Here is a 26,386-nt window from a genome sequence, read left to right on the forward strand (position 1 = left end):
GGGTACGGCCCTTAAAAAGAAAAAAAAAAAAAATGTGTCCCTTCTTGGAGTTCCCACTGTAGCACAATGGGTTAAGGGTCTGACTGCAGGAGTTCCAACATGGCGCAGTGGTTAACGAATCCGACTAGGAACCATGAGGTTGCGGCTTCGGCCCCTGCTCTTGCTCAGTGAGTTGACGATCCGGCGTTGCCATGAGCCTGTGGTGTGGGTTGTAGACGCAGCTCATCCCGAGTTGCTGTGGCTCTGGCGTAGGCCGGTGGCTACAGCTCCAGTTTGACCCCTAGCCTGGGAACCTCCATATGCCGCGGGAACGGCCCAAGAAATAGCAAAAAGACCAAAAAAAAAAAAGAATCCGACTACAGCAGCTCAGGTCGCTGCAGAGATGGCGGTTCAGTTCCCAGGCTGGCAAGTGTGTTAAGGACCCGGCGTTGCCATAGCTGTGGCCTAGGTCAAAACTGCGACTCAGATTCAATCCCTGACCGGGGAACTTCCATATGCCCCAGATGTGGCCATAAAAAAAATTTTTTTTTAATGTGTCCCTTCTTTAAATCCTTTAATCCTTCCCATCACCTCTGATATAAATCTGATGCCTATAATTTTAAGGACTAAGTCTTCCAACTTTCCTGTATCTACTCGGCCTCCTACCACATCAGTCTCATCACGTAAGGAAATCCAGTCTCAGACCAGAGAGGCACTTCTGAGAGTCTGGCACAATCAGGAGTTACTTCGCGATTCCCCAGGCAACAATAAGAACTGGACCTGGGTTAAGAAGGAAGCATCTCCCTTGGGCTCCCCCTTAGAGGGCCTCCCTCCCTCTCTCCCTTCCTCCCTCCCCTACAGCCTGTATCCTGAAACCAACAGTGACAGACACACTCAACTCCCATTCTTTATTGGGACAAAGGAGGAAAGAGGCAGACCAACACCACAGGCCCACCCACCAGGGGTGTCCAAACTTCAGCACCTAGTACAGCATGAGTACATCATAAATACAGGCAACATGGGGTGGGTGAAGTGGGGGAAGGTTCCATACGCAGGAAGAAGACTAGAGGCCCTTCTGGTCTTGGGACTGAGGCATATACGGTACTGGCATAGTCTACTTACAGATGAAGAAGATAGAGGAAGGTTAGATTTCCATTTTGCAGATAGGAAGAGAGAGATTCCCTTATGCGTACTGGAAAGAGGAAAGATTGCATGGAGGGAAATTCCTTTTCATATATTTGGAAGAAGAGCAGATTTCACATTATAAATGGGCATGGGAGGGAAGAAGGAAAGTTTATTTTACACGGCAGAAATGGACGTGGGAGGAAAGTGTCATTTTGCAGACGGGGAAAGTGCTTCAGGGATGATCAGATTACGTGGGTGAGTGTTCATTCCATTCCCAGGTGACAGGAAGGAGAGAGTTGCAGGAAAGGAAAAGGTCCTAGGCCTAGAGAACAAGGGATGTGTACCCCACAGGCACTAGCCCCTCCACTCCGTCCCTTCCACAGCGGAGCCAGTCCTCATCCACAGTGGCGATGACACGCAGCACTTCCCCACGCCGGAAGCTCAGCTGGTCAGGTCCCGCAGCAGTGTGGTCACAGAGAGCCCGGACCGCCCTGTGAGGAGCAGGGAGGAGATGCTGGGATGAAGTAAGGCAGGGGTGCCCAGCTGTCCCACCCTCCCCTTCCCTCTGTGTGCTGTGTCCCTATTGGTTCAGCTCAGTGGACACTGACAGGACTCTGGAAGAGACATGGGGACTGTCTATCAACATGGTGATTGTATTTAGGGCCCCCGCGCTCTCCTGAGCGCCAAACCTACTCTTAAGCTGCGTATTTGACATGATTTGCACCATTCTTCTTTGCTTCAAGTTCAACATATGCAAGCTAAATGGCAACCCTCCAAACCAGTCCCTCCTCCCGTGTCCCCTGTTGTAAACAGCACCACCTTCTGTCCAGTTAGTTGCTCTTGGCAAAAAACAGAGTGTCTCAGTCTCTACATCCACTTCATCACCAAAACCTGTTTGGTGTTTGTATCTTCCACTACCCCATTGATCTGTCTCTTCAGTTCCACAGCTGTTAACCTAGTTTAGGCCTCTGTCCTTTCTCTGGACCACTGCATCTAATCCACCTGGTCTGCCTGAATCTTGACTGGCCTCTCCAGCTCCATTCTCCAGACATCAGTCAGAGATCCTTCTAAAATATAAGCAAGCATCTCATCCCCAGGCTTAAGACCCTTCAACAGCTCCCACTGCCTCAGAGTGATGTCCAGGTTCCTTAACTGGCCTTAATGAAGCCTCCAACCTCCCCATCCCTGCTGCCAGCATCCTCCACTCCAGCCACAACTAATCACGTACTAATAGTTCCTCACTCACCACCACAAAGGGCCTCTCCACCTTTGCACCCTATTCCTTCTGCCAGATGCACACGCCACACCTTCCCTGAGTCCCCACCCTGGGGAGGAAGCCCTGTCTATGTGGCCCTAAAGGACTCGGGTCTTCCTTTCCTAGAGTATTTATCACACAGAAATGTAACTGCTTGTTGGTTTGGTTTTTTGTTTGTTTGTTTTTTGTATTTTTAGGGCTGCACCCGCAGCATCTGGAGGTTCCCAGGCTAGGGGTCGAATCGAAGCTACAATTGCCAGCCTACACCACAGCTCACAGCAACACCGGATCCTTAACCCACTGAGCGAGGCCAGGGATGGAACCCACAACCTCATGGATACTAGTCAGATTCGTTTCCGCTGCACCATGACAGGAGCTCCCTGTAACTGCTTGTTTATTCATTGATATCCACACTGGACTACAAGCTCCTTAAGGGCAGAGTCTCCAACATGTTTTCCTTTCTTTTCCCTCGCCCAGCATCATGCTTAGCACATAGTAAGTACCTGAAAAGTACTTGAACAGAAAAATCAAGAAGCCTAATTCAGTGGATTGAGAGAACCCAAGAGAAGCCAGACCCTGAAGTCAATGCAGCTCCTGGTGCCAAATTAGAAGTTCCCACTAAAAGGAAGCACAGTTTCCCAGTGACACAAGTGGGTACATTCTTATATACATATAGTAGTAAAAGTTACCACTAACTGGATACTTTCTGTGTGTCAAATGCTTTCATGAAACTGTACAAATTGTTATTTATGTAATTTCTAAGTAACTTCATAATTACTAAATTATTGTTTAGTCTTAATAATAACCAGTAACCACAACCAAAATATCGATCATCCTCTTCTCTTTTTTGTTGGCCAAGCCAGTAGCACGCAGAAGTTCCCAGGCCAGGGATCGAACCCACACCATAGCAGCGACCCAAACAGCGACCCAGTGACAACACCAGTTCCTTAACCCGCTACGCCACAAGGGAATTCCTAAGTTACCCTCTTTTTTTTTTTTTTTTTTTGTCTTTTTGCTATTTCTTTGGGCCGCTCCCGCGGCATATGGAGGTTCCCAGGCTAGGGGTCGAATCGGAGCTGTAGCCACCGGCCTACACCAGAGCCACAGCAACACAGGATCCGAGCTGCGTCTGCAGCCTACACCACAGCTCACAGCAACGCCGGATCCTTAACCCACTGAGCAAGGGCAGGGACCGAACCCGCAACCTCATGGTTCCTAGTCAGATTCGTTAACCACTGCGCCACGACGGGAACTCCAAGTTACCCTCTTTTAACAGAGAAAGAAACTAAGTTTCAGAAAAATTAGTGTCACACCAATAATAAACAGCAAAGATGTAACGCAAACCAAGCACTGTCTGACTTTACAGCCCCAGGCCTTTTACGCCACCTTCCATCCACTCTTCAAAGACAGGAAAACACACATAGGTAACACACATGCACACCAGCGCTTCCCCCAACCCTTACCTATGGGTCTGCGCCATGCTGAGTGCTGAGGCCTTAAGCTCCTCTGGAGAAGAAGGGGTCTCGGGAGGTGCCCCCCGCTTCATCAGAGCCAACATACTCACTGTCGGGGGCAGCCAGCTGGATGGTCTCCTGGAGGAAAGGACACAGGGTCACAGGTCACCCCACCTCCAGAAGAAGATCCCAAGTCCCCAGGGAGGGAGGAAGAGGCTAAGGGACCTGACTGGTTCCAAAGAGGTCAGGAGTGGGTCACTGCTGAGGGCAGAGTGGCAGTTGTGGCATACAGTTATCTTTAGGGTAATTAGGGAGGTGACAACAAAGGGCTGTAACACCAAAAGCCATACAGGGACCTGTGCAACTAGCAGGCTTCGAGAAATCCAAAGGGTCACTAGAGCACCTGAAGCCAGGAAAGAGCCGCCAGTGGTCAAACCGGAGAGCAGGAGTCAGAAATTTTTTTTTCTCCTTTTTTTCTAACGGGCCAGAAAGTAAATATTTTGGACTTTGAGGGCCAAGAGGCAAAATAGACATTCTGTAGGTAGTTATATAACTGTTAAAACTTCACCACTTAAGGATGTAACCATTGGGAGTTCCCGTTGTGGCATAGCAGAAACAATCCAACTAACATCCGTGAGGACACAGGCTCCATCCATCCTTTGCCTTGCTCAGTGGGTTAAGGATCGGGCATTGCCATGAGCTGTGGTGTAGGTCGCAGACACAGCTCAGATCCCGAGTGGCTGTGACGTAGGCTGGCAGCTACAGCTCCGATTTGACCCCTAGCCTGGGAACCTCCGTAAGCTACGGGAGCAGCCCTAGAAATGGCAGAAAGAAAGAAAAGAAAGAAAGGAAGGAAGGAAGGAAGAAGAGAGGGGAGGATGGAGGGAGGGAGGAAGAAAGGAAAGAAAAGAGAGAAGAGAGAGAGAGAGAATAAGAGAGAGAGAGAGAGAAAGAAAAAGAAAGACAGAAAGACAGACAGAAAGAGACAGAAAGGAAAGAAAAGAGAGAAGAGAGAGAGAGAGAATAAGAGAGAGAGAGAGAAAGAAAAAGAAAGACAGAAAGACAGACAGAAAGAGACAGGAAGACAGAAAGAAAAAGAAAGAAAGAAAGAAAGAAAGAAAGAAAGAAAGAAAGAAAGAAAGAAAGAAAGAAAAGAAAGAAAGAAAGAAAGAAAGAAAGAAAAGGAGTTCCCGTCGTGGCACAGTGGTTAACGAATCCGACTAGGAACCATGAGGTTGTGGGTTCGGTCCCTGCCCTTGCTCAGTGGGTTAACGATCTGGCGTTGCCGTGAGCTGTGGTGTAGGTTGCAGACGCTGCTCGGATCCCACGTAGCTGTGGCTCTGGTGTAGGCCGGCGGCTACAGCTCCGATTGGACCCCTAGCCTGGAAACCTCCATATGTCACGGGAGCAGCCCAAGAAATGGCAAAAAGACCAAAAAAAAAGAAACAATTTTTAGCTCATAGCTACAGAAAAGTAGATTGTCCCATCAAGTTTTAAATTGGGATGACAGGGGGCTCTGAGGGGGGTCAGAGATCATGGAGGGGACCAGGGACTCTATTACCTGGATTTGGGGGCTCCACTCTCAGTTTCTGCGAGGCCCCCAGGCACTCCAAAGAGTCTCCCCAGCCATACGCCTCTGCCTGGTGTTGCTTCCTCTGTGGGCAGGGACCTCTCCTGTGCAACCTCGGCGGCAGTCCCGTGACGCCTGGATCCCCACCGGGGAAGAGGGAAGCCCTCGGTGCCACCAGAGGCGTAGACCCGGGAGGCCTGGGTCAGCTGCTCCCACCAGCTGCCTGGGGTGGGAGGGCTTGAGGGGGCTGAAGGCCCTGGAGGGGTCTGCCCGGAAGCCCCCTTGAGGCTCTGTGCCAGCCGACCCCCCCAGTGCAGCATGGCTTGCACAGTCTGCTGCAGGGCTGGGGGCGAACTTGAGGGGGCAGGGGCCTGAGGCGGGCCCAGGGGCAGGTGGTGATGGTGCTCAAAGAGCAGATCCAGGTGGAAGGTGAGCACCGACAGTGGCTGCAGCAGGAGCAGCAGCTCTGTGGATAAGGAGGGGCAGCCACTCCGGGCCAGGGAGAAGAATCCGGTGGGCAGGTACAGGAGGGACAGCAGGCCTGGGGAAAGCAGGCTAACATCAGCCCCTTGTCCCAGAGGCCTCCCTGCATCAACCCGCCCGTCAGCAGACCTCCCCCACAAGCCTTACTCTATGCTGGGACAGGGGGGCAGGGGGTGCCAGGCTGCCACATCCCTGCCCCTGCAGACAGCCCAGAGAGGGAGACACACCTAGAACATGTGGTGGCAGATACATAAGCAACAAAAAGGAGGACTTGAGGGCCATGGGAGCAACCCCACAGGTTGCCGGGTAGGGGTGAGTTAGTCTAGACTCTGGTGGGGGTGGAGCCTCACTGAAGAAGGACCCAAAGGATGAATGAAAGTTAAGGAAGAGGCACAAGGGGCAGGGAGCCCAGCTCTGGGTGGAAGGACAGCAAAAGGAGGGCCTGGGGCAGGACGATAAGGGAAGGAGACTGTCCCAGGACCAGGGAATGCCCCAGCCCTGAAGGCGGGGGAAGAAGGCAGAGGCCAGATAACCCAGGCTTTGGAGGTTACAGTGAGCATGTGGGTGGTTCCTCCTATGGGTAAGGGGACTGACTCCCTGTAAGAGGTTAAAGTAGAACAGTAATAAGATCATTCTAGCATCGGGGGAACCCACAGAACAGATCCCTTTCCCTCCCGCCCGCCCAGCCCAGCAGCCCCACCCTGTGGGCCTTGAGCCTCTGACCTGCATCTTCCTGGAGACTGGAAAACCACACCTCCAGCTGCTTTGTGCTGGGGAGAGAGGAGGGAGAAGTTCAGGGGCGGGGAGGACTCCAGCCCCCTGTGGGTACAGGATGGGAGAGGAGATTGGAAGCGGGCCTTCTCTGAGGACACAAGGACCCACCATAGGTCCCACCCATGACACCCCTGCAGTCCCCAGGCTATGGGAGGGGTGCCAGGAAGGCGGCCACTCACTTGAGGAGGCCCAGGATGAAGGCGTGGAAGCGGCTCCGGCTGCTTCTCAGCGGGGCCAGGCGGCTGACCTGGCTGTACAGGGTCCCCAGGGAACGGGTGCTGGAGGCTGAGGACACACGACACTGTCAGCCAGGCCCCAAGCCCTGCCCTCTGCCCCGTCCCATATCCTCCCGCTTCACCTGGCTTCACAGAGGCCTCCACCACACTCCAGGGGCTGCTCCTACGCTGCCCAGTGATGAGGTCCTTCTGGAAAGGCTTCAGCCCATCGGCCACCAGGGCATGGAGAGCTGGACAGAGGGTGGTCAGCACCAGGTGCCCCACATCTGGGCTCAGACGGCTGTCCCCCAACTGGGCCTGGAGGCAGCACAATGGGCAAGGGGTCTAGAGATAACCTTCTCCCCGCCAATTGCTCCTATGCCCTCAGACCTACATCCATCCCCCTCCCCCCAACCTCCACCCCTTCCCCACAGACACCTTCACCTTCTGAACCAAGTTCCGGGCGGCCCCAAAGTGCGAGATGATTTTATCCACTGAAGCACTGACGGCTATCAGGAGACCTGGGTCGGGGGAAGGGACGAAGCATCAAAGACCCCTGCTCTCCCCAGGCAACCCCGAGGGATGGTAAGAGGCTGGTTTATGCCATTTGACCCTGAGAGAGGGAAGACTTAAGTGAGGAGAAGTTGATTCCAAGCTAGGGGTCAAAAGTCAGGGCATCCTACCTTTTTTCTGCTCCTGCAGCTGGCCAGTCCCACTCTGGGCTTCTGCCATCCACAGTCGCTGGGCCCCGGGGACACCGGCGAATGACCAGGAACTACGGACTGGGGTGAGGAAAGAAGAATGCAGTGACACTTACCGGGGGTTACCCCAAGGGCTCCAGGCTTCTGCCTGGGTCACCTCCTGCAGATCTGCAGTGTCCTTGCCCCTGAGGTCTTGGGAAAGGGGGCACAGGACCGGGCGGAGCCCGAGGCAGCTCCACCTGGGCTCACAGAGTGAAATCCTGCACCTCTCTCAGTACTGCCACCCTGCTCCCCGCCTCCCGGTTCCCATTTCCCTTCCTCTCGGCCCAGCTCCCACCTCCTCAATCCCGGAAGTCCGGGAATGGGACAGCCACGCTCACCTCCCGCCTGCCAGGCTGGGCCCGTGAGGCGGGAGATGACAGGGCCAGGAAAGGGAGGCGCAGCCCTGTGCCCGCTGCCCAGGCCCCGGTCAGGCCCGCGGGGACCCAGGGAGCACGTGGGGAGCCTGGACCAATGAAAAGACAGACAGACGGGAATGGGAGGAGAGACAGAAGGAGAGGAGACCCAAGGATTGGGAGACCAGAAGGCGCCGGAAAGGGGAAACCCGGGTCCTGCGCCAGCATCTCGCCGGAGGGCTGGCCCCGAGGGGAAAAGTGTGACCAGAACCCCTTTGGCCTTATAAGCTCCACGAACTTCACCCTCCACCCTTCCCGAATAAGGTGGGGGTCAGGCTGGTACTCCCCTGGCCAGGGAATTCCACTGGAACCCAAGGTTCCTAACAATGAACTTGCTGGGACCCCCTTAAACTGAGTACGGAAGCTGGCTAAGCCCGCGTCCACTATGCCCGGGCCTAGGGGGAGAGGGGCCAGGCCACGCAGCGGGGGAGAGCAGCAACCTTCGCCCAGCACAGGGAGCCAGCAGGGCCAGACTCCCCAGGACCAATGAACTTGGAATCCGCCCAGGTTGAAGGGCGACACCCAGCCGGGTTACCCCGGAAAAAACTAAAGCAGAGATCTGGGTGAGGGTGGGTGGGGCTTTGGAGTGGGTGGGGCAGCCCTGCTGGAGGCGTGGCTCGCAGGGCTGGCCCGGGTCCATCTTACGTAGCCTGGGCGGAGGCGGTGGGCTCCTGGTCCAGCGAGGGGCCTTCGGCGGACGAGGTGGCGGTGGCAGCGGGGGGGCGGGTACCTGGCGGGTTGGGGAAGCCGCGGCGGGGAAGGTGCTACTTCTGGGAAAAAGCGGGGACAGCAGCAGTGCCAGCTCAGGGCTGGCGAGGCAGGGCAGGGCCCCCCGAGCCGGAGGCGAATAGGCGCCCACCGGGGACAGGCGGACAGGCAGTAGCTGCTCCTCTGGGGGACTCGGCGCCCCCAGTAACCGCAGCCCAGAGCCAGGCCAGCCAGCCAGAGGGGCCAGGAGCAGAGACCCAGCTGCGGCTGCGCCCCCACCCTCCAACAGGGGGCGCCCGTCAGCCGCGAACCGGAAAACCAGGGGCTGAGGGAGCAGGGGGGGACTGGCTGCAGGCGGGATTGGCGGGGCAGGTGCAGAGGGAAAGGAGGCCAGCGGAATGGGCAGCCAGGCAAGGAGGGGCGGGAGAAAGAGGGAGCAAAGAGTTAGTCCCGTAACCCAAGGACCCACCCAGTTTCCCTTTCCCGGAGCGCTCCCTGGTAGAAGGGGACGGGGAGGATGGGTGACACAGAACGGAAGGGAGACGGGGGCGGGGTTGGAAGGTTTGGAGGCGTGGGCGAGGTGGAAGCCCAGCCCTCTCTCGCTGCCTCCCGCGGCCTCTTACCCTCTAGGCCGACTTGCGCGCCAGGCTCCTCCGGCTCCTTCGCGGCTGGGGCCTCCTCGCCAACTGCGGGACTGCCCGCCCTGCCCTCCTCGGTCTGCCCCTCTGCTATGGGCTGCAGCCCAGGTCGGTTCTTCTTCCTCCGGGGAGGCACCGGTGGAGGTGGGGGCCGGGGCGGGACCAAGGCCCAGCCAGGAGGGGGGTCTCGGGGTGGGACTGGTGGGGGCTGGGCCCGGCTTCGCGACCGGAGTTCCTTGAAGGTGGTGACTTCCCGGGGAGGTGCCGGGGAGCCCCCCAGCGACCCTGTGGGGGGCAGCTCCGTGTCCGGCGAGAAAACAATGAGCCAGTCACTGCGGTCTTTCTTGGCTTGCGGCACCAGGGGCAGCCCTGGGCCCCGTTTGCGCTTCTGGGCCAGCTCGTGGAAGGACGTGATTGTCCGGTGGGGCACCGGCTCCTCGCTGACGTCACTTCTCCATCCCCCATCAATTTTCCCTGCATCTGTTTTCGAGCCCAAATCAGTTATTCCTGTGTTAGTTTTCCAACCGGAGTCGAATTTTCCAGGTTCAGCTTTCCAATTAGTGTTAGTATTCCCATTGACTCTCCAACCAGAGTTATTGTTCTCAGTGATTTTCCAGCCAGCTTCTGTGTTCTCGGTGTCAATTTTCCAAATGGGGTTGATTTTCCAACTGGGTTCAGTTTTCCCAGCATCGATTTTCCCATCATCACCTTCTGGGAGATCAGGGGTAGAGAGGTCCTGCTCCCCACCCTCGTCTTCTTCCTCTAGCCCTGGGGAAGGGAGGTCCTGGCAGGTGGTCAGGGCATTGCAGTTGGAGTCCAGGCTAGGGCCGGGTGGAGAGGAAGCTCCGGAGCAGGAATCCGGAGAGCAACAAAAGCTGTCTGGCGAGCAAGCGCCTGTGCCGGCGGAGGCCAGTGGAGAGCCTTGCTCCAGGGGGATGATGCTGGGCTGAGGGTGGACATCCTCGTTGCCAGGGAGCTCCCTGGAGTAGACTGAGATGGGGGACTCATCCGGGCTAAGATCTGAGCAGGAGCTGAGAGAGGAGGAGCAGCCTGGGTCCGAGGGAGAGGCAGCCCCCTCTTCTTCCTGTGCTGGGACCTGCCGGTTTTCTAGGCCTGGCCCGTGCTCCTGGCAGCATCGGCAGGGCACGGCTGGGCTGTTGGAATTGGCGTCCACCAGGGTCCCGCTGCAAGGCCCTCGGCTCTCCTTACCCCCGGTGTCCCCTGGGGGAGGGGATGTGCTCAAGGGCCCCTCTCGTAGCTCCGGACGGCGGGACAAGTGCAGGCCCAGAGAGACATGCTGGAGGTGGATGTGGTTGAGGTTGCAGAGTAAAGCCCTCTGAGGGGACAGCATGGTGCCGGCGGCGACGGGGTAGCCTCTAGAGAATGAGGAGGCTCAGGCCTCTCACATCCACCTACCTGGCAACAGCAGACGCAGACCTAGAAGACAGGGATGGTGAAACCAGCAGTGAGGGTGCGGGCCGCAGGAAGGACGCTGAGGTGACTGATGGCTGGAGCAGGCCTGGAAAGGCGCCTTAAACAATATTTAGATGAGATGCAAACAGACATCAACTGGCCATTAGCGTCCGCTGCAGTGTTTGCAGGTGGAGTCGACTGTAACCTCCTGGGAATGGGGCGGGACGGGTCAGAGAATGCGGCTGCGTTCTCAGTCTCCTTGGAGGTGCAGGGGCTTGTAAAAGGATGGGGCCAGGCTGAGAATGGCCCCGGGATCCACTCAACTGCAATCTGGCCCTGCCCCCCAGAATGCCCCTCACTCCCAGAAGGGGCCGAGAGGCCCCGCCCAGATGCTCTGAAATGAGAGGGGGAGGCGCGTCTGGCTGGTTAATGCAGGAAAGGGGCGGGCGTGGGGGAAAGGACGAAGCAGCCATCAGCGTGTCAACGCAGCCTGGCAGGTCGGCCGGCATAGAACCCGGGCTCCAGCCCACAGCAGCTGTGCACCTTCATCCAGCTCCGAGAACCTGCATGTCTTTCCATCCTCTCTGCAGTTGTCTCCATCATCCAGCTACCACCCCGCCCCTTGTCTATTCATTTTTCACTGCTCCCCCTTCTCCTGCCCCACCCCACGTGCCCTATCCCTCCAGCCACACCCAAAGGCCATCCTCACCAGGGTCCTCCTGCAACCGCTCCGCAGCGGCGTCGGGGATCCTCTGTGGCTCCCACGGACCCCGCCCAGCCCACACAGACTGGAGGGGAGGGGCGCTGGGACAACCGGCCAGCGCTGCGCAGCCGCGCCCCTTCACGCATGGGCGGGGCGTGGCTGAGACCCAGCCCCCAGCGCTTGACGTTTTGCCCGGCACCCACCCAGGCCCAGGTCGACTGCTTTTGAAGCTTTTGAGCATTCAATCCCGGGCAGGTCCTGAAGCCAAAGCCCACAGTCCCGGTTTCCACGCAGCTACCCTCCACCCTGCCTATTCTGGACACAGCTGCGCCCCTGGCTGGCAAAAAAACAGGAACGGAACCGGAGGTTAGACAGTAATTTATTGAGGGCCCCCCCTCCCCACCTTCAGTCTCTGGGCTACTTTCTCCTCTTGTAGATCTTGTGTGCCAGCTCCAGGAAGATGGCCGGGGGCAGGGGCGCAGCATACTGCTCGATGAGACCCATCAGGTGGCTGTAACTGTCTTCCTCGTACTGCAGGAACACTGCCTGCAGATTCATCTCCTCATACAGCGCCTTCACTCGGGCCACCTTCTCAGCATCCTTCTGCCCATAGTTCTCCTATGTTGGAGGCAGGAAAGTGGGCCTATTAGCCTTCCCTCAGCACCTCCAGGTCCCCTCCACTCCCCTCATCTGGATATTCCAGAACATCTTCAGTGCCATTCCCACCATCGCTGTCTCCAATTTCAAGTGTCTCCGAGTATCTATCTACTGAAATTTTTTGGCCAGATAACTTGGTGTGGGAAGCTGCACGTTTGGCAGCTCCGCTGGGTCGCTAACCACTAGAGAGATGTGTGGCACATGCACACACCGAGTTATAACAAGATGTCTCCTGACATTGCCCAACACCCCCTGTGGTGCAAAATCACCCCTACTGCAGAACCACTAGCTCAATCCCCCTTTTCAGCAGCTCAGGGATCCACAGCCCGCTCTGGGGCACCTGCAGGATTTGGCGCTGCTCCGGAGAGGCCCGCTGCAGACACTGAACCACCAGCCAGCTGCACTTGTTGTCCTGGATGTCTGTGCCGATCTTGCCTGTCACGCTGGGGTCCCCAAAGAGGTCGAGGTAATCGTCCTGGGGTGGGTGGGGAGACGACAAAGGAGGAATGAAGAGGCGCCGAGACGAAGAAAAGTCGGAGCCTGTTCGCTGCCGGCGCCTCACGCCTTCCTACCTGAATCTGAAAGAACTCTCCCATCTCCATCAGGATCTTCTTGGCATTGGCGTGCTCCTTCTCCCCATCAATGCCTGCCTGCGGTGAAAAGGGGATTGACAAGCCACACCCCAGAGGTGCCTTCATCTTCCTGGCTGCTTCCTTCCACAAGCTCGTGCTCCCGTGCAGCCCCTAATCTTCTCTCTCCTTTCAGACATCCCTGATCCACGAAGTCCTGACTGACGGTCCAGCCTCTAGCCCACTTATGTTAGCTAAGCCTTCCTGCGAGTCATAGCAGAGAGGACCCCATCCTGGAGGCCCTCAGTCCTCGAGTCACTCAGATCCCTCTTCCTAATCTTTCTGCCACTTCTGACTTCCTTCAGGAGGAAAAGGAAACTTAGAGAAGCAAGGACAACATAGACTGTTAACCCCAATGACTGCCACCGAATCCAACTGCCTCCTCCTCAGCCCACATCCTCTCCTCCCGACTCCCATCCCGACTCAGGTGGTGGATTCACTGTTCCCCAGTGATGGGCCAGCCACTTTCCTGTGAATGGCTTGTTCATTTTTACAGGCGTCCTGGGAGGTGGGGATTTTAATCCTCTTCCCACAGCTGAGGAATCCAGACTCAAGAGGGATTACGTAACTTGCTCAAGATCACATACTTAGTGGAGGCACCAGACTGTCCAAAGCTGTCTGCTCTGTGGCCTCCTATCAGCAGGGTGGCCAGGTAGGGGGAGGCTCACTTACCATATACATGGCAGCAGCCACGGGCAGGTAGAAAGAGTAGAAAGCTGTCTTGTACTTGACAATAGACTTGTACCTGAGTAGGGGAGAAGTTCGAGATGAACTCCTCAGAAGGACAAGACCCCCCACCCCCACCCAACCCTCCCTCACTGTCCAGATACGGTTCCCACTGTCCCTCACCTCTTTTCAGTGAACCTGCCAAGATCCACGTTGCCCTGGGGGCCGGTGATGAGGTCCAGGGTCTGTCCGATCTCAGTGTGGTAGCAAGTCTGGAGGAGGAGGAAGATGACCCATGACCTGGACGTTCTCCAGGGCTGGGGAACCCGGAAATCCTGGGCCCTACATCCCATGCCAGTTGACAACCAGGCAGGCAGAAAGACAGAGGAGGAAGAGGGCCCCCAACTCAAGGCCCATATAGTCACTCAGTCCCTTATGACTCCTTCCAAACAGACACACAGGAGCCCTTCTTGCCACCATCACCCTCCAACGCCCTCCCTCAATACCTTCCTTCCACGCAAACCCACAGATTTTTCTTTTTTGTTCCTTTTTAGGGCTGCATCTGCAACATATGGAAATTCCCAGGCTAGGGGGTCAGATCACAGCTACAGCTGCCTGCCGGCTACAGCCAAAGCCACTTGGGATCTGAGCTGCTGTGTCTGTGACCTACACCACATAGCTCATGGCCATGCGGGATACTTAACCCACTCAGCGAGGCCAGGGATCAAACCTGCATCCTCGTGGATATGAGGTGGGTTTGTTTCCGCTGAGTCACTGCAGGAACCCCACAAACCTATAGATTTCTGGCGCTAGTCGAAAATGCCCTATAAAGGCCAAGGCTACTATGGGCAGCCACTGGGCACTAAGCCCCGGTCAACAGCACACCTGCAAGAAGAGCTCAATCAGGTTCAGGTAATAGGGCTGCTCCCGGCAGTAGAACTTCAGCAGGCGGTAGATACAAGCTTCCAGAAGGAAAGCATCATTGACGGCATCCAAACCTATGCCTGGCTGTCAGGGACAAAGACAAACAAGCAATCAGTCAACCTCTGACCTAGACTCAAACCAAGAGCCCCTGCATAGGCGCTGTGTAACCACCTCCCTGCGGCCCATTCCCCGGCCGTCCTCTGCTCCCTTCCTGCCCACTTTACCTTCCGATACCAGCAGGTCTGGCCCCGGCGGGTGAGGGAGGAGTCCTCAATGTCATCTGCCACCAGGAAGAAGGCTTGGAGCTGGGGGGAGAAGGAACAGTGTAATAAGAACCCCAGGGCTCCTTAGTACTGTTTCTTCTATCAGCGACAGAGCTGTTGCTTTTGAGAATCACTGAGCTGGGAAGGAAGGTGGGGGGCACTGAGGACTTTGGGTCTGTGCCACCGGACCTTGCAAAGTTACAAGACCTCTCTGGCTCAGGCTTCCTTGTTTTCAAAGTAAGAGACCACGGCAGTGCTCTGATGCCTCCAGACCAGCAATCCTAGACTACCCCTAGTATGATGGAGATGATACATCTATTGGTATATATTATATCCTCTCCTGCCAGAAATGGCAGCGAATGCCTCAAGTAAGATTTCTTCGTGCCATTTGCCTTTACACGACTTCTGGAACAAAAAGGGCTGTCCTAGGGAGTTCCCGTTGTGGCTTAGTGGAAATGAATCTGACTCGATCCATGAGGATGCAGGTGCGATCCCTGGCCTCACTCAGTGGGTTAAGGATCCGGCGTCGCTGTAAGCTGTGGTATAGGTCGCAGACACAGCTCGGATCTGGTGTGGCTGTGGCATAGGCTGGCAGCTACAGCTCCGATTTGAACCCCTAGCCTGGGAACCTCCAGATGCCGTGGGTGCAGCCCTAAAAAGACAAAAAGACCAAAAAAAAAAAAGGCTGTCCTTGTCATCCCCCAGGGCACTCCACTGACACACTCCAGTGACCAGGAACAAAACCTCACCTCAGGGAGCTCATTTGGGAGCCCAGGTCTAATAGGATCTGACTCCTAGTAATGTTCACCCATGAGTCTTGAACATTGTCAAAGGGCTGACTCTTCGGCACGCTTTTCTTGGCCTCAGCCATGGCATGTGAAAGTTCCTGGGCCAGGGAGCCAACCCAGCCACAGTGACAAAGACAGAGCCTTAACCCTGTGCCACCAGGGAACTCCCAGCCTGTGAAGGTACCAGAAGGTGGTATCCCACGGGACTGTGAACTCCTTGGAAGCAGGGACAATGAGTGGGGCCCTCCTGGGATTCTCAGAGCCCAGCACAAGTGCTGGTCCCGGAGTGGGTGTGTCATAAATGTGTGTCTACAAAATAAATAATAAAGCACAAACGTGTCCCCCACGATACTTCCTGCAGTCAGGCTACACATTCCAGTTCCTTAAGCAGCTTTTCAAGACATGGTTTTTAAACCTTCATCCCATCCTGACCCCTGTGTGTGCACTAGAGTATCAGTGTTGCTCAGAGGACATGCCCAACACCACCCACCAGCTCTGGTGTGTGCAGCGCGGAAAGAGCAATGGCCATCGTGGCTCTTGTTCCAAGTGAAGTCCTCAGGGGAGGAGGCATCCAGTGACACCTTTACCTCTGACCTTGCACTGAGGTGGAGATTGGGCTCTCCACACTAGGGACACGTTTTTACAGTGTGTTTATTTGGAGTGGCACTGTTCCCCTGAAACCACCGGTCCACGGTCCACTGCCTCTCCCAAGAGTGAGTATAAGGACCATCTGGTTTCACCAGCACCACTCAGCCAAGATCATCTCCAGGAGTTCCCATTGTGGCACAGCGAAAATGAATCCCACTAGGAACCGTGAGGTTGTGGGTTCGATCCCTGGCCTCGCTCCATGGGTTAAGGATCCAGCGTTGCCATGAGCTGCAGTGCAGGTCACAGACACAGCTTGGATCCCACGTTGCTGTGGCTGTGGTGTGGGCCAGCAGCTATAGTTCCAGTTAGACCCCTAACCTAGGAACCTCCATATGCTGCAGGTATGGCCGTAAAATGTTTAAAAAAAAAAGTCTTAAAAGGGCATTCATGCTGTGACCTCCCTCAATCTTCTCTGCCCCCTCACTGTACTTTCTATTAAGGGAGCTTTAAATCTACAGGGGATGGTACCATAGTACTGGGTTGGATTTTTTTGTCTTTTTGCTATTTCTTGGGCCGCTCCTGTGGCATATGGAGGTTCCCAGGCCAGGGGTCGAATTGGAGCTGTGGCCACCGGCCTAGGCCAGAGCCACAGCAATGCGGGATCTGAGCCGCATCTGCAACCTACACCACAGCTCACGGCAATCCTTAACCCACTGAGCAAGGCCAAGGATTGAACCCGCAACCTCATGGTTCCTAGTCGGATTCGTCAATCACTGAGCCACAACAGGAACTCCGGGTTGGGTATTTTTAGTAACTTTCCCAGGTATGTGCTACCATGGGAAGTAACGGGAAATATACATTACCTGCAAAGCTCTCTTACCTAAATGTTCACCTGATTATTTCCTCATGATACTAGTCAGACTAGAATTTGAGCCACTCTACAATTCACCTGGACTTAACAAAAAGTCAAGAGTTCCCGATGTGGCTCAGCAGGATAAAGATCCAGTGTTGTCTCTATGGCGGCTTGGATTGCTGCTAAGGCAAGAATTTGATTGATCCCCAAGCCCAGGGAACTTCCATATGTCGGGTGCAGCTGGGGGGAAAAAAAACAAAACAAAAAACCTGTAATGGACAACTGGGGGAGAATTAGGAATATTTAAATATGGAATATACATTAATTTTTTTGGCCTCGCCCACAGCATGCGAAAGCTCCCAGGTCAGGGATCAAACCTGAGTCACAGACAATGCCAAATCCTTAACTAGGCCACCAGGGAACTCCAAGATACTATTTTTTTTTTTTTTGGTCTTTTTAGGGCTGCACCTGCAGCATTATGGAGGTTCCCAGGCTAGGGGTGGAATCAGAGGTGTAGCCGCTGGCCTATGCAGGCCTCTGCCACAGCCACAGCCACGTCAAACCCAAGCCGCATCTACAACCTACACCACAGCTCTAAGCAACGCCGGATCCTTAACTCACTGAGTGAGGCCAGGGATCGAACCTGCGTCCTCATGGCTGCTAGTTAGACTCATTTCCGCTAAGCCACAACGGGAACTCCAGGATACTATTATGCTATGTTAAATATCTAAGATGTTGCTGAGATCCGCATCTGCCAAAATTCATTTGAAATCCCAACCTTCCAAGATGATGGTATTAGGAGGTGAACCCTTTGGGAGATGGTTACATCATGAGAGTGGAAGCCTTGTGAAAGGGATTACGCAAGGCTCCCTTTGCCCTTCCACCTGAGGATACAGCAAGAAACCTGGCTATGAACAAGTAGAGTCCTCACCCAATCGGGCAGGAGCCTTGATCTGGGACCTCCCAGCCTCCGAAGCTGTGAGATATAAATTTCTGTTATTTATAAGCTACCCAGTCTGTGGTATTTTGCTGTAGCAGCCGAATGGACTAAGAAACGTGTGATAATGCGATAGAATCAGATAAGCACATGTCCTTGTTTTCAGGAGGTAAATGCTGAAATAGAAAAATAAAAGGTCGGAGTTCCTGTCGTGGCGCAGTGGTTAACAAATCCGACTAGGAACCATGAGGTTGCGGGTTCGGTCCCTGCCTCTGCTCAGTGGGTTAAGGATCTGGCGTTGCCGTGAGCTGTGGTGTAGGTTGCAGACGCGGCTTGGATCCTGCGTTGCTGTGGCTCTGGTGTAGGCCAGTGGCTACAGCTCCGATTCGACCCCTAGCCTTGGAACCTCCATATGCCACGGGAGCGGCCCAAAGAAATAGCAAAAAGACAAAAAAAAAATAAAAAGAAAAGGTTGAAGGAGATGAACCAGAAGAGGAAAGAAAGCAGCAGAAATTATAGTAAAAATCATCCAAAATAATGGTGGGCAGCTGAAATGGCATCTTGTGGAAGTGACAGGATTACAGCTGTGTTTAAAAACATTCCCCCTCAGACAACAAAAAAAGGAGTTCTCAGAGTTCCCATTATGGCTCAGCAGTTAACAAACCCAACTAGCATTCATGAGGATGTGGGTTTGATCCCTAGCCTCACTCAGTCGGTTAAGGATCCAGCATTGCTGTGAGCTGTGGTGGAGACTGCAGATGTGGCTCAAATCCCCCATTGCTGTGGCTGTGGTGTAGGCCGGCAGCTACAGCTCCGATTCGAACTCGGGGAACCTCCATATGCCCCAAGTATGGCCCTAAAATGACAAATAAATACATAAAATTGTTGAGTTCCAGTCATGGTGCAGTGGAAACGAATCTGACTAGAACCGTGAGGTTGCGGATTCGATCCCTGTGGGTTAAGGATCCAGAACTGCCTTGAGCTGTGGTGTAGGTCGCAGACCTGGCTCAGATCCCGTGTTGCTGTGGCTGTGACATAGGCTGGCAGCTACAGCTCCAATTTGATCCCTAGCCTGGGAACCTCCATAAGCCAAGGGTGCAGCCCTAAAAAGCAAAAAAAGAAAAAAAAAGTTTTTGAGTGTTGAAAATCTCATGTAATTTGTGTTTTTTAAAAAAAGACGAGTTCTCTTGTGGCTCAGCAGGTTAGGGCTCTGGTGTGGTCGCTGCTGTGTCTCAGGTTTGATCCCTGGCCTGGAAACTTCCACATGCCACAGGCCATGTGGCCAAAAAAAACAAAAAAGATCCCCAGCCAGTTCTATAGGTTCAGGGAATTTCCGTTGTGGCTCAGCGGAAACAAATCTGACTAGTATCCATGAGGACACAGGTTTGATCTCTGGCCTTGCTCAGTGGGTTCAGGATCTGGCATTGCAGTGAGCTGTGGTGTAGATCACAGATGTAGCTCGGATCTGCTGTGGCTGTGGTGTAGGCCAGAGGCTACGGCTCCCATTTGACCCCTAGCCTGGGAACCTCCATAATATTACTATTAGTATTACTATGGACAAAGCCAGTATATAATTTCCCTTAAAGATGGGAAGAGACAAAGCTAGGTGAACTGGGATGCACTGGGCTCCATTTGAAAAACTTCTTAACTTAAATTCCTATTTATAACTTTTTTTTTGGGGGGGGCGGTCCTTATCTAGGGCTGCACCCGAGGCATACGGAGGTTCCCAGGCTAGGGGTCTAATCAGAGCTGTAGCCGCAGGCCTACGCCACAGCCACAGCAAATACCAGATCCTAGCTGCATTTGCAACCTACACCACAGCTCATGGCAACACCGGATCCTTAACCCACTGAGCGAGGCCAGGGATCGAACCTGCAACATCATGGTTTCTAGTCGGATTCGTTAACCACTGCGCCACAACAGGAACTCCCTATTTAAAACTTTTACTAATACTACCAACTATACTCTTTTTCTATTAACTTTCTACAAAATTGCTGTTTCTTACATTGCCAAATGCAGAATTGTCTCTAAAATAATATACAACTCCATATCATTTCACTGTAACTCTAGATATGAGAAAATGTTAACAAGAGGGAATATTTTCCTGGACCATAACAGACTAGTAAGACAGGTAGTCCAGGGATTTATTAACTTACTGTTAATAAGGCTTCATCCAGTCACAGCACATTGAGCGGTCTGTCAACGAAATCTTTGCCAGACCTGGGAATGAGCATTCGTGGCACCAAAAATGGTCATGAAATGCCTCCCAAGACTATGGTCGAATTTATGACCATGGGGAGCCCTGTGAACTGGAGATAGACACCTGCCATCTGCCTCTGTGTGGGTTAAATCAAACTGCTGCAGCTGCTGACCCTCAATCTTCCCAGACAGGAGTTCTGATCTCAGGGCAGAGATCAGGAACAAGGCCTTCTGTGCTCTGGAAGAACTGAAGGAATGGGCCTTCCGATAGTTAGATGTTATCAGGTAAAGATTTTTATGAGCCCAAATGCTTGCAGCTTCTTACATGTAAGAAAACACTAAGATCATTAATGGTAACATCTGCTTTAGCCATTTAGGAGAAAAATAAAATGAAAAGGCAAAATGGAATAGCAGTGGTTCAGACATCCACCGTGATACCAGACAGATGCTTGTATTGCTACGACTTTACGGTTTATACACACCTGACGTATAAACCACAGCTTCTCTCAAAACATCAGCTGGGAGCTGCAACCTTCTATTTTCAAGGTCCTCTCTTGTAACCCCCCGAAAGATGAAAACCTAATGACTAAAAGCTCTTGTTATTTCTAAGTCAATACCACACTAACAGCTAAAATCTACTGAGATAAAACTAGACAACTAGCTACCTGGCTACAAGTCTCCCCGAAGTGCCAGGCCCAAATTGGGTTTCAGGCCTATTCAAAAAATTAATTTCCTTTGTCACTTCAAACTTTCACTTCTCCAATTATTTCTGACTCGGTGTGTTACACCTACATTATAATATATAACTATATTAAATGGCTTCATTACAGTAATTCCCTTACTGATCTTTGGTATTGATTTTTTTTTTTTTTGCTCAAATGCATTATTCACTTAGTGGATTATCAGCTTAAAGTTTTATTTTATTTGTCTTTTTTAGGGCCCGCAGCATATGGAGATTCCCAGGCTAGGGGTCTAATTGGAGCTGTTGCTGCCAGCCTACACCACAGCCACAGCCATGCCAGATCCGAGCTGCGTCTGCAACCTACACCGAAGCTCACAGCAATGACGGATCATTAACCCACTGAGGGAGGCCAGGATCAAAGCTGCAACCTCAAGATTCCCAGTTGGATTTGTTTCAGCTGCGCCAAGACAGGAATTCCTGGCCTTGATTTTTAATCTGCTTGTTAAGTTTGTTTCTTCTAGAATACGACAAACAAGTCTCCAAATGATTATCTGATGGGGATATTAACCAGTCAACATCCGAACAACACAGGAACAAGCCATCCCAGGGAGCTACACCTCCTGCCTCAAGAATGCCCCAAATGGAGTTCCCGTCCTGGCTCAGTGGAAACGAATCTCACTGGTAACCATGAGGATGCAGGTTTGATCCCTGGCCTTGCTCAGTGGGTTAAGGCTCTGGCATTGGCCTGAGCTGTGGTGTGGGTCAGATGAGGCTCGGGTCTGGCTGTGGTGTAGGCCCGCAGCTACAGCTCCAATCTGACCCCAAGCCTGGGAACTTCCATATGCTGCGGATGCGGCCCTAAAAAGACAAGAAAAATTAATAAAAAAAATAAAGCCCTGATGAAAATTAGGCAGCGGGAGCCCAGAGCCCAACAACACCCCCATTCAGCAGGAAGCAGCTAGAGCAGTCATTGGCCCTTTCCCCATATAATCTGGGTTCCCAGACGCCACAGAGTAAAATACACAGGTAGTCAGACATGAGCAGGGCATTCAAAGGGGCCAAAGATTTGGCCCTCAAAAAAATGAGGGGGGGATGTTAGAGGCTTCCAGTCCCCTTCAAGGATATTAAACCCAAAGCCTCTGGCCATGTCTCACTGTAATGCTCCTTCCCCCCGAACTTGACCAGCCTGGGCTGCTCACTCCCTGCCAGGGAAAGACTGTCTCCCACTCCTCACCTGACACCATATAACCTGTTCCCCATGCAAATAAGGTATCCTGCCTGAAACCAATCAGAAGATCAAACTGGGTCCCGCTGTGGGGTAAAAAGACTATTGCAGAGTGAGTCAGGCCCTTTTTTAACCTGTGAGCACGTAAATTCTCTCACTCCCTCTCTGAAAATGGACTTTCACCTTAGTAAATTTGTAAAACGTCAAAAAAAAAAAAAAAAAAGAGATCTAGGGGGGGTTTTTTGGCTTTTCTAGGGCCGCTCCCTCGGCATATGGAGGCTCCTAAGCTAGGGGTCTAATCGGAGCTGTAGCCACTGGCCTACACCAGAGCCACAGCAACGCAGGATCTGAACCACATCTGCAACCTACACCACAGCTCACAGCAACGCCGGATCCTTAGCCCACTGAGCAAGGCCAGGGATCGAGCCCGCAACCTCATGGATACTAGTCAGATTCATTAACCACTGAGCCACGACAGAAACTCTGAAATCTAGGTTTTTGTATGAAATCTCTTGTTATATTTAAGGAACTTAATTTTAAAATATTTTCAAAAACTACCCGCAGGCTTCCATTTTTCCAATCTTTGCCGTAGAATAATCTTCTAGAAAACATCTATCACTTGTGTGGCTGTCCTCTGCTCAGAGGAAAGAGTTGACAACTTTATGCCCAGTTCCAAGGCCCTGGCTCACAGCTAGTCTACTGGGGAAACATGTACCTACTGACCAAAGAAACTGACTGCAATCGTTAACCCTTGGAGTAATTCACCAAGTCTGGCTGTGGCAGGCTAGAGGCACAGAAACACAAAGAGCCAAGGCCCAACCCTCCTTGTCCCCCCCACCCCCCGCCCCCATCCCACCCAGGGCACCTCCACCCTAGAAGACCTCCTCTTCTCCTGCCCTCTCACCAGTTCAATACACCAGCCCACGGTCAGGGCCCGCTGGAGACTATCAGCATCCTGCTTCCTGGGCTCCACCAGCTCCCGGAATACCACCAGCACCGTGATACCTCGGTTGTACTTGCCTCCGACAGCATTGTACTCCAGAACCTGGAAGCAAGGGCACAGGGGCAGGGTGTCAGGGTCCATAGAGCAGCTACTCTGAGATTTCTCCTTGTCCTCTCCCACTTCCAACCACCAGCCCTAACTTTTTTTTTTTTGTCTTTTTGCCACTTCTAGGGCTGCTCCCGAGGCATATGAAGGCTCCCAGGCTAGGGGTTGAATTGGAGCTATAGCCACGGGCCTATGCCACAGCCACAGCAACGCCGGGATCCAAGCCACGTCTTCAACCTACACCACAGCTCACGGCAACGCCAGATCCTTAACCCACTGAGCAAGGCCAGGGATCGAACCCACAACCTCATGGTTCCTAGTTGGATTCATTAACCACTGAGCCACGATGGGAACACCAACCAGCCCTAACTTCATCCTCAACCCCACACCCTCCTCCAGACAGCCTCTGGAATTGCTCTTCCTTCAAGTCCTGGAGCACAGAGGGAAGTTCCCCAGGCCCCAGGCACTCTCTGCGTTGTCTTCCTCAGTACATTTAAAGCCTCCATAGTGGAGATTAAAATCTGCTCCCAAACCCAGGGAGAACTCTGTCCATGCAGAGAATGTACATAGGAATGGCTGGTGTGTTTGGGTCTCCTCCAATTCTCCTACGCTTCCCCTTCACAGTCCATTCCTCCTTTCCCAGCCCCCTCCTCCTACCCACAGTTCAACCTATCTGCAAATGAAAAGCCTCTCTCACTTTATTAAAGCCCCCCCCACCCCCCCACCCCCCCAAAGTCGGCCAGAGGAAATCTTGGAGGAGACCACAGGTTGGAGGACCCGTCCCCCACTCCTCCAATGGCATGTCCTGCTGGGACCTCTGTGCTGTTGGCTGCCCTTAGATGTAATTCACTGGGAAGACTTCCCTTTTAATCTCCATCCCAGTGTAGACACACCCCCTTCTCCTTAGTTCCCCTCAGACAAATGAGAGAGCATTTATAGTAAGAATTACTAGATACTCTAAAAGAATAAAAGAATTAGGAGTTCCCATTGTGGCTTAGCAGTAATGCACCCAAACTAGTATCCATGAGGACACAGGTTCAATCCCTATCCTTGCTCAGTGGGTTAAGGATCAGGTGCTGCCATGAGCTGTAGTGTAAGTCACAGACATGGCTAGGATCAGGTGTTGCTGTGGTTGCAGCTCTAATTAGACCCCTAACCTGGGAACTTCCATATGCCACACTTGTGGCCCTTTAAAAAAAAAAAAAAAAAAAAAAAGAGGAATAAAACAATTAGGCAACTTAAGTATCTCAGCAATAGTTCTTATCCTAGAGCAGGAGTTTCTGATGCACTAGCTTCACCCAAGCCCATCTCAGACTGCCTTCCTCCCAGGTCCCTGCCAAGGTAGCCCCTCATTATTTCTGGATGCCTAATGCCTCACCCCCAGGGCCCTCCACCCTTATTCAAAGCAGTGCGGATGGCCCAAAAGAACCACCAGGCAGGACTACTGGGCTAAGTATACCTGCACCTCCAGAGGGCACCCAGAAACGCTCAGGTAAAACTCTGCTCCCACCCCTGCCAAAAGTCCCCCAAAAGCCAGAGCTGGATCCTACACATGCAGAGAGAGCAAAGACTCTCTCAAGTCATAAATCCCTCACCTCCTTGAGTCGGGCAACAGCATCTCCTATCTCTGGGTGCCCGATGTCCTCCTCAGTCAGCACCTTGACGATCTGGGAGAAGTGCTGGATGAAATCCTGCCTTTCTCGGGCATAAGCGTCCAATTTCTGGTCTCCGTTCATTCTGAGGGAGGAGTAAAATGCTCTGAGGAGAGGGAGGACAAGTCAGAAACCTCAACAGCTGCTCCCCTCCCCAAGGCCCCTCACCCCCACCAAACTCACCGAGGCTCCTCTGTCCACGCTTGGCACCAGCAGCGAGCACTGTGCCATGCCCCCAGGACTGGGCACCCGTGCACCAGGGAGGGCCGCCGTAGGGGACCCAGCCACCTCTCCCGGGGCACCCAGCAGGGGGCTGGCAGCAAGAAGAGCCCCACAGATCTCAGCCAGCGGGACAGGGGCAGCATGGGGGGTGGTACAGGGAAGGGGCACTGAGTACTCCCTGCAGGAGCAAGCACCAAAGGCAGATGCACGTTGGCAGCTCCCCAGGTCACCTCCCCGAACTTTTACCTCCATAGCCAGAAGGCCCCACTCTCTCCTGGGCTGAGATTGAGGGCATTTACAGGGAAAAAAAAAATGCGGGGAACAAAAAGTACAGCTGGGTGACTGAGAATAAACTAACTGCACTTAAAATAAGATGGCTAGAACTTGGAGTTTCCTGGTGGCCTAGTGGTTAAGGACCCAGTCTTGTCACTGTTGTGGGCAGGTTGGATCCCTGGCCTAGGAACTTCCACATGCCACAGGTGTCGCCAAAAAGAAAAAAAAGGTGACTAAAACTTATTGCCACCTAACTTTATCCTTCTCAACCATCAATGCCTCCCCTCCAGGGATTCTCTGGAATTGCTACACCCCTGGCTGCTTCCCAAGTCCTGGAGTACAGAGAGAAGAGTCTAGAGTAAAGGAATTCAGAACTGGGGGCTAGGAAGACCCTTAAATCAACCTATTTTATATAAGTCAAGCTGAGCCTCTAGGAGGTAGGAAGATACCTAGGATGTGGCAGTACCAAACCTAGAACCCAGGTCTTCCCAGTAGACAGAAAGAGGGGTACAGAGTCTGTGAGATGAAGAGACATGAAACAGGAACCCCTGGGTGCTATGGATATGTGGTCTGAGGCTCTGGGACTGGGTGTCCTAAGCCTTTACAGACTAGAACTATGCAGACAACCTCAGAACAACAGTGGGCAGGTGGGGAGAGTTCGCAGCAGAAGAGCAAACCAATGTGCAGTTACACTGAGGGTTCCAGGAAAGCACAGGACAGGGATGGGAGTTTTTGCACATCCATGAGGTTAGCCAGTCGGTCCCACCAACCCCCAAAGCGGGGGAACTCCAGCACAACGTACTGGTCCTCCTGTGCCTCAAAGTATCACTACAGAAGTAAGGCTGAGTTTCTAACCCGTGCCTCCACTCCCTGCCCGAGACCTCTCTCACCTGTTCCTGGATGCCGGTTGTGGATCCAGAGAGTTGCTGGGGTACGCCTAAAAACCGGACTCCTCAACGCTCAGCTCTCTGGGACTAGTAGTTCTCCATGTCTTTTCGCTATAGGCTGAAAGGCCCAGTAAACTACAATTCCCGGCATGCCACGGGAGGGACAACTACAACGCAATCTAGCGTGGACTGGCAGGGTGGAGACAAGCCACTCTGATTGGATGTTTTCCCTCGTATGAGTATGAGGCCCTGTAACCCACAGCCAATGGAAGTGCAGCACCCCGGGGCCCACCGCTAGAAGGAGGTAGAGTGGGCCAAGATTAGAGGCTGCTGTGGCACATGGGAAGCAGGCTGGGAGTTTCCTACGCTCCCAGCTGTTGCCTTTACTATATTTCAGTTTTCATTATCTTCCTGTGCAAT

At 53.3% G+C, this 26,386-nt stretch overlaps 2 protein-coding genes across 15 annotated transcripts; both read right to left on the reverse strand.

The window, feature by feature from the left end:
* Positions 1–873: 873 nt before the first annotated feature.
* Positions 874–11,582, reverse strand: RUSC1 (RUN and SH3 domain containing 1). Of its 12 annotated transcripts, none has more exons than XM_047784365.1 (11): positions 11,480–11,557; positions 9,343–10,794; positions 8,657–9,067; positions 7,539–7,637; positions 7,294–7,376; positions 6,999–7,173; positions 6,820–6,925; positions 6,590–6,636; positions 5,375–5,924; positions 3,823–3,951; positions 874–1,595 (listed from the first exon to the last, which is right to left on the reverse strand). In XM_047784365.1, the coding sequence occupies exons 2-11, from the start codon at positions 10,706–10,708 to the stop codon at positions 1,427–1,429; spliced, it is 3,135 nt and encodes a 1,044-aa protein (XP_047640321.1). In that variant the 5' UTR covers positions 10,709–10,794; positions 11,480–11,557; the 3' UTR covers positions 874–1,426. The 12 variants fall into 12 exon arrangements, with proteins under 12 accessions (XP_047640321.1, XP_047640323.1, XP_047640325.1 ...); XM_047784367.1 differs by having other exon boundaries at positions 7,300–7,376; positions 11,480–11,556; XM_047784369.1 differs by lacking the exon at positions 8,657–9,067 and having other exon boundaries at positions 7,300–7,376; positions 11,480–11,582.
* Positions 11,583–11,835: 253 nt separating this feature from the next.
* On the reverse strand, positions 11,836–26,080 carry FDPS (farnesyl diphosphate synthase). Of its 3 annotated transcripts, XM_047784378.1 has the most exons (11): positions 25,970–25,988; positions 24,768–24,984; positions 24,528–24,690; positions 22,789–22,929; positions 14,574–14,654; positions 14,311–14,433; positions 13,609–13,697; positions 13,432–13,504; positions 12,703–12,780; positions 12,471–12,605; positions 11,836–12,091 (listed from the first exon to the last, which is right to left on the reverse strand). In XM_047784378.1, exons 2-11 carry the CDS (start codon positions 24,947–24,949, stop codon positions 11,891–11,893), a joined length of 1,266 nt encoding a protein of 421 aa, XP_047640334.1. In that variant the 5' UTR covers positions 24,950–24,984; positions 25,970–25,988; the 3' UTR covers positions 11,836–11,890. The 3 variants fall into 3 exon arrangements, with proteins under 3 accessions (XP_047640334.1, XP_047640335.1, XP_047640336.1); XM_047784379.1 differs by lacking the exon at positions 24,768–24,984 and having other exon boundaries at positions 25,970–26,080; XM_047784380.1 differs by lacking the exon at positions 24,768–24,984 and having other exon boundaries at positions 24,528–24,669; positions 25,970–26,035.
* Between the last annotated feature and the right edge of the window lie 306 nt (positions 26,081–26,386).

The sequence above is a fragment of the Phacochoerus africanus genome, chromosome 6 (genome assembly GCF_016906955.1).
Source record: "Phacochoerus africanus isolate WHEZ1 chromosome 6, ROS_Pafr_v1, whole genome shotgun sequence".
Taxonomy (NCBI): Eukaryota; Metazoa; Chordata; class Mammalia; order Artiodactyla; family Suidae; genus Phacochoerus; species Phacochoerus africanus.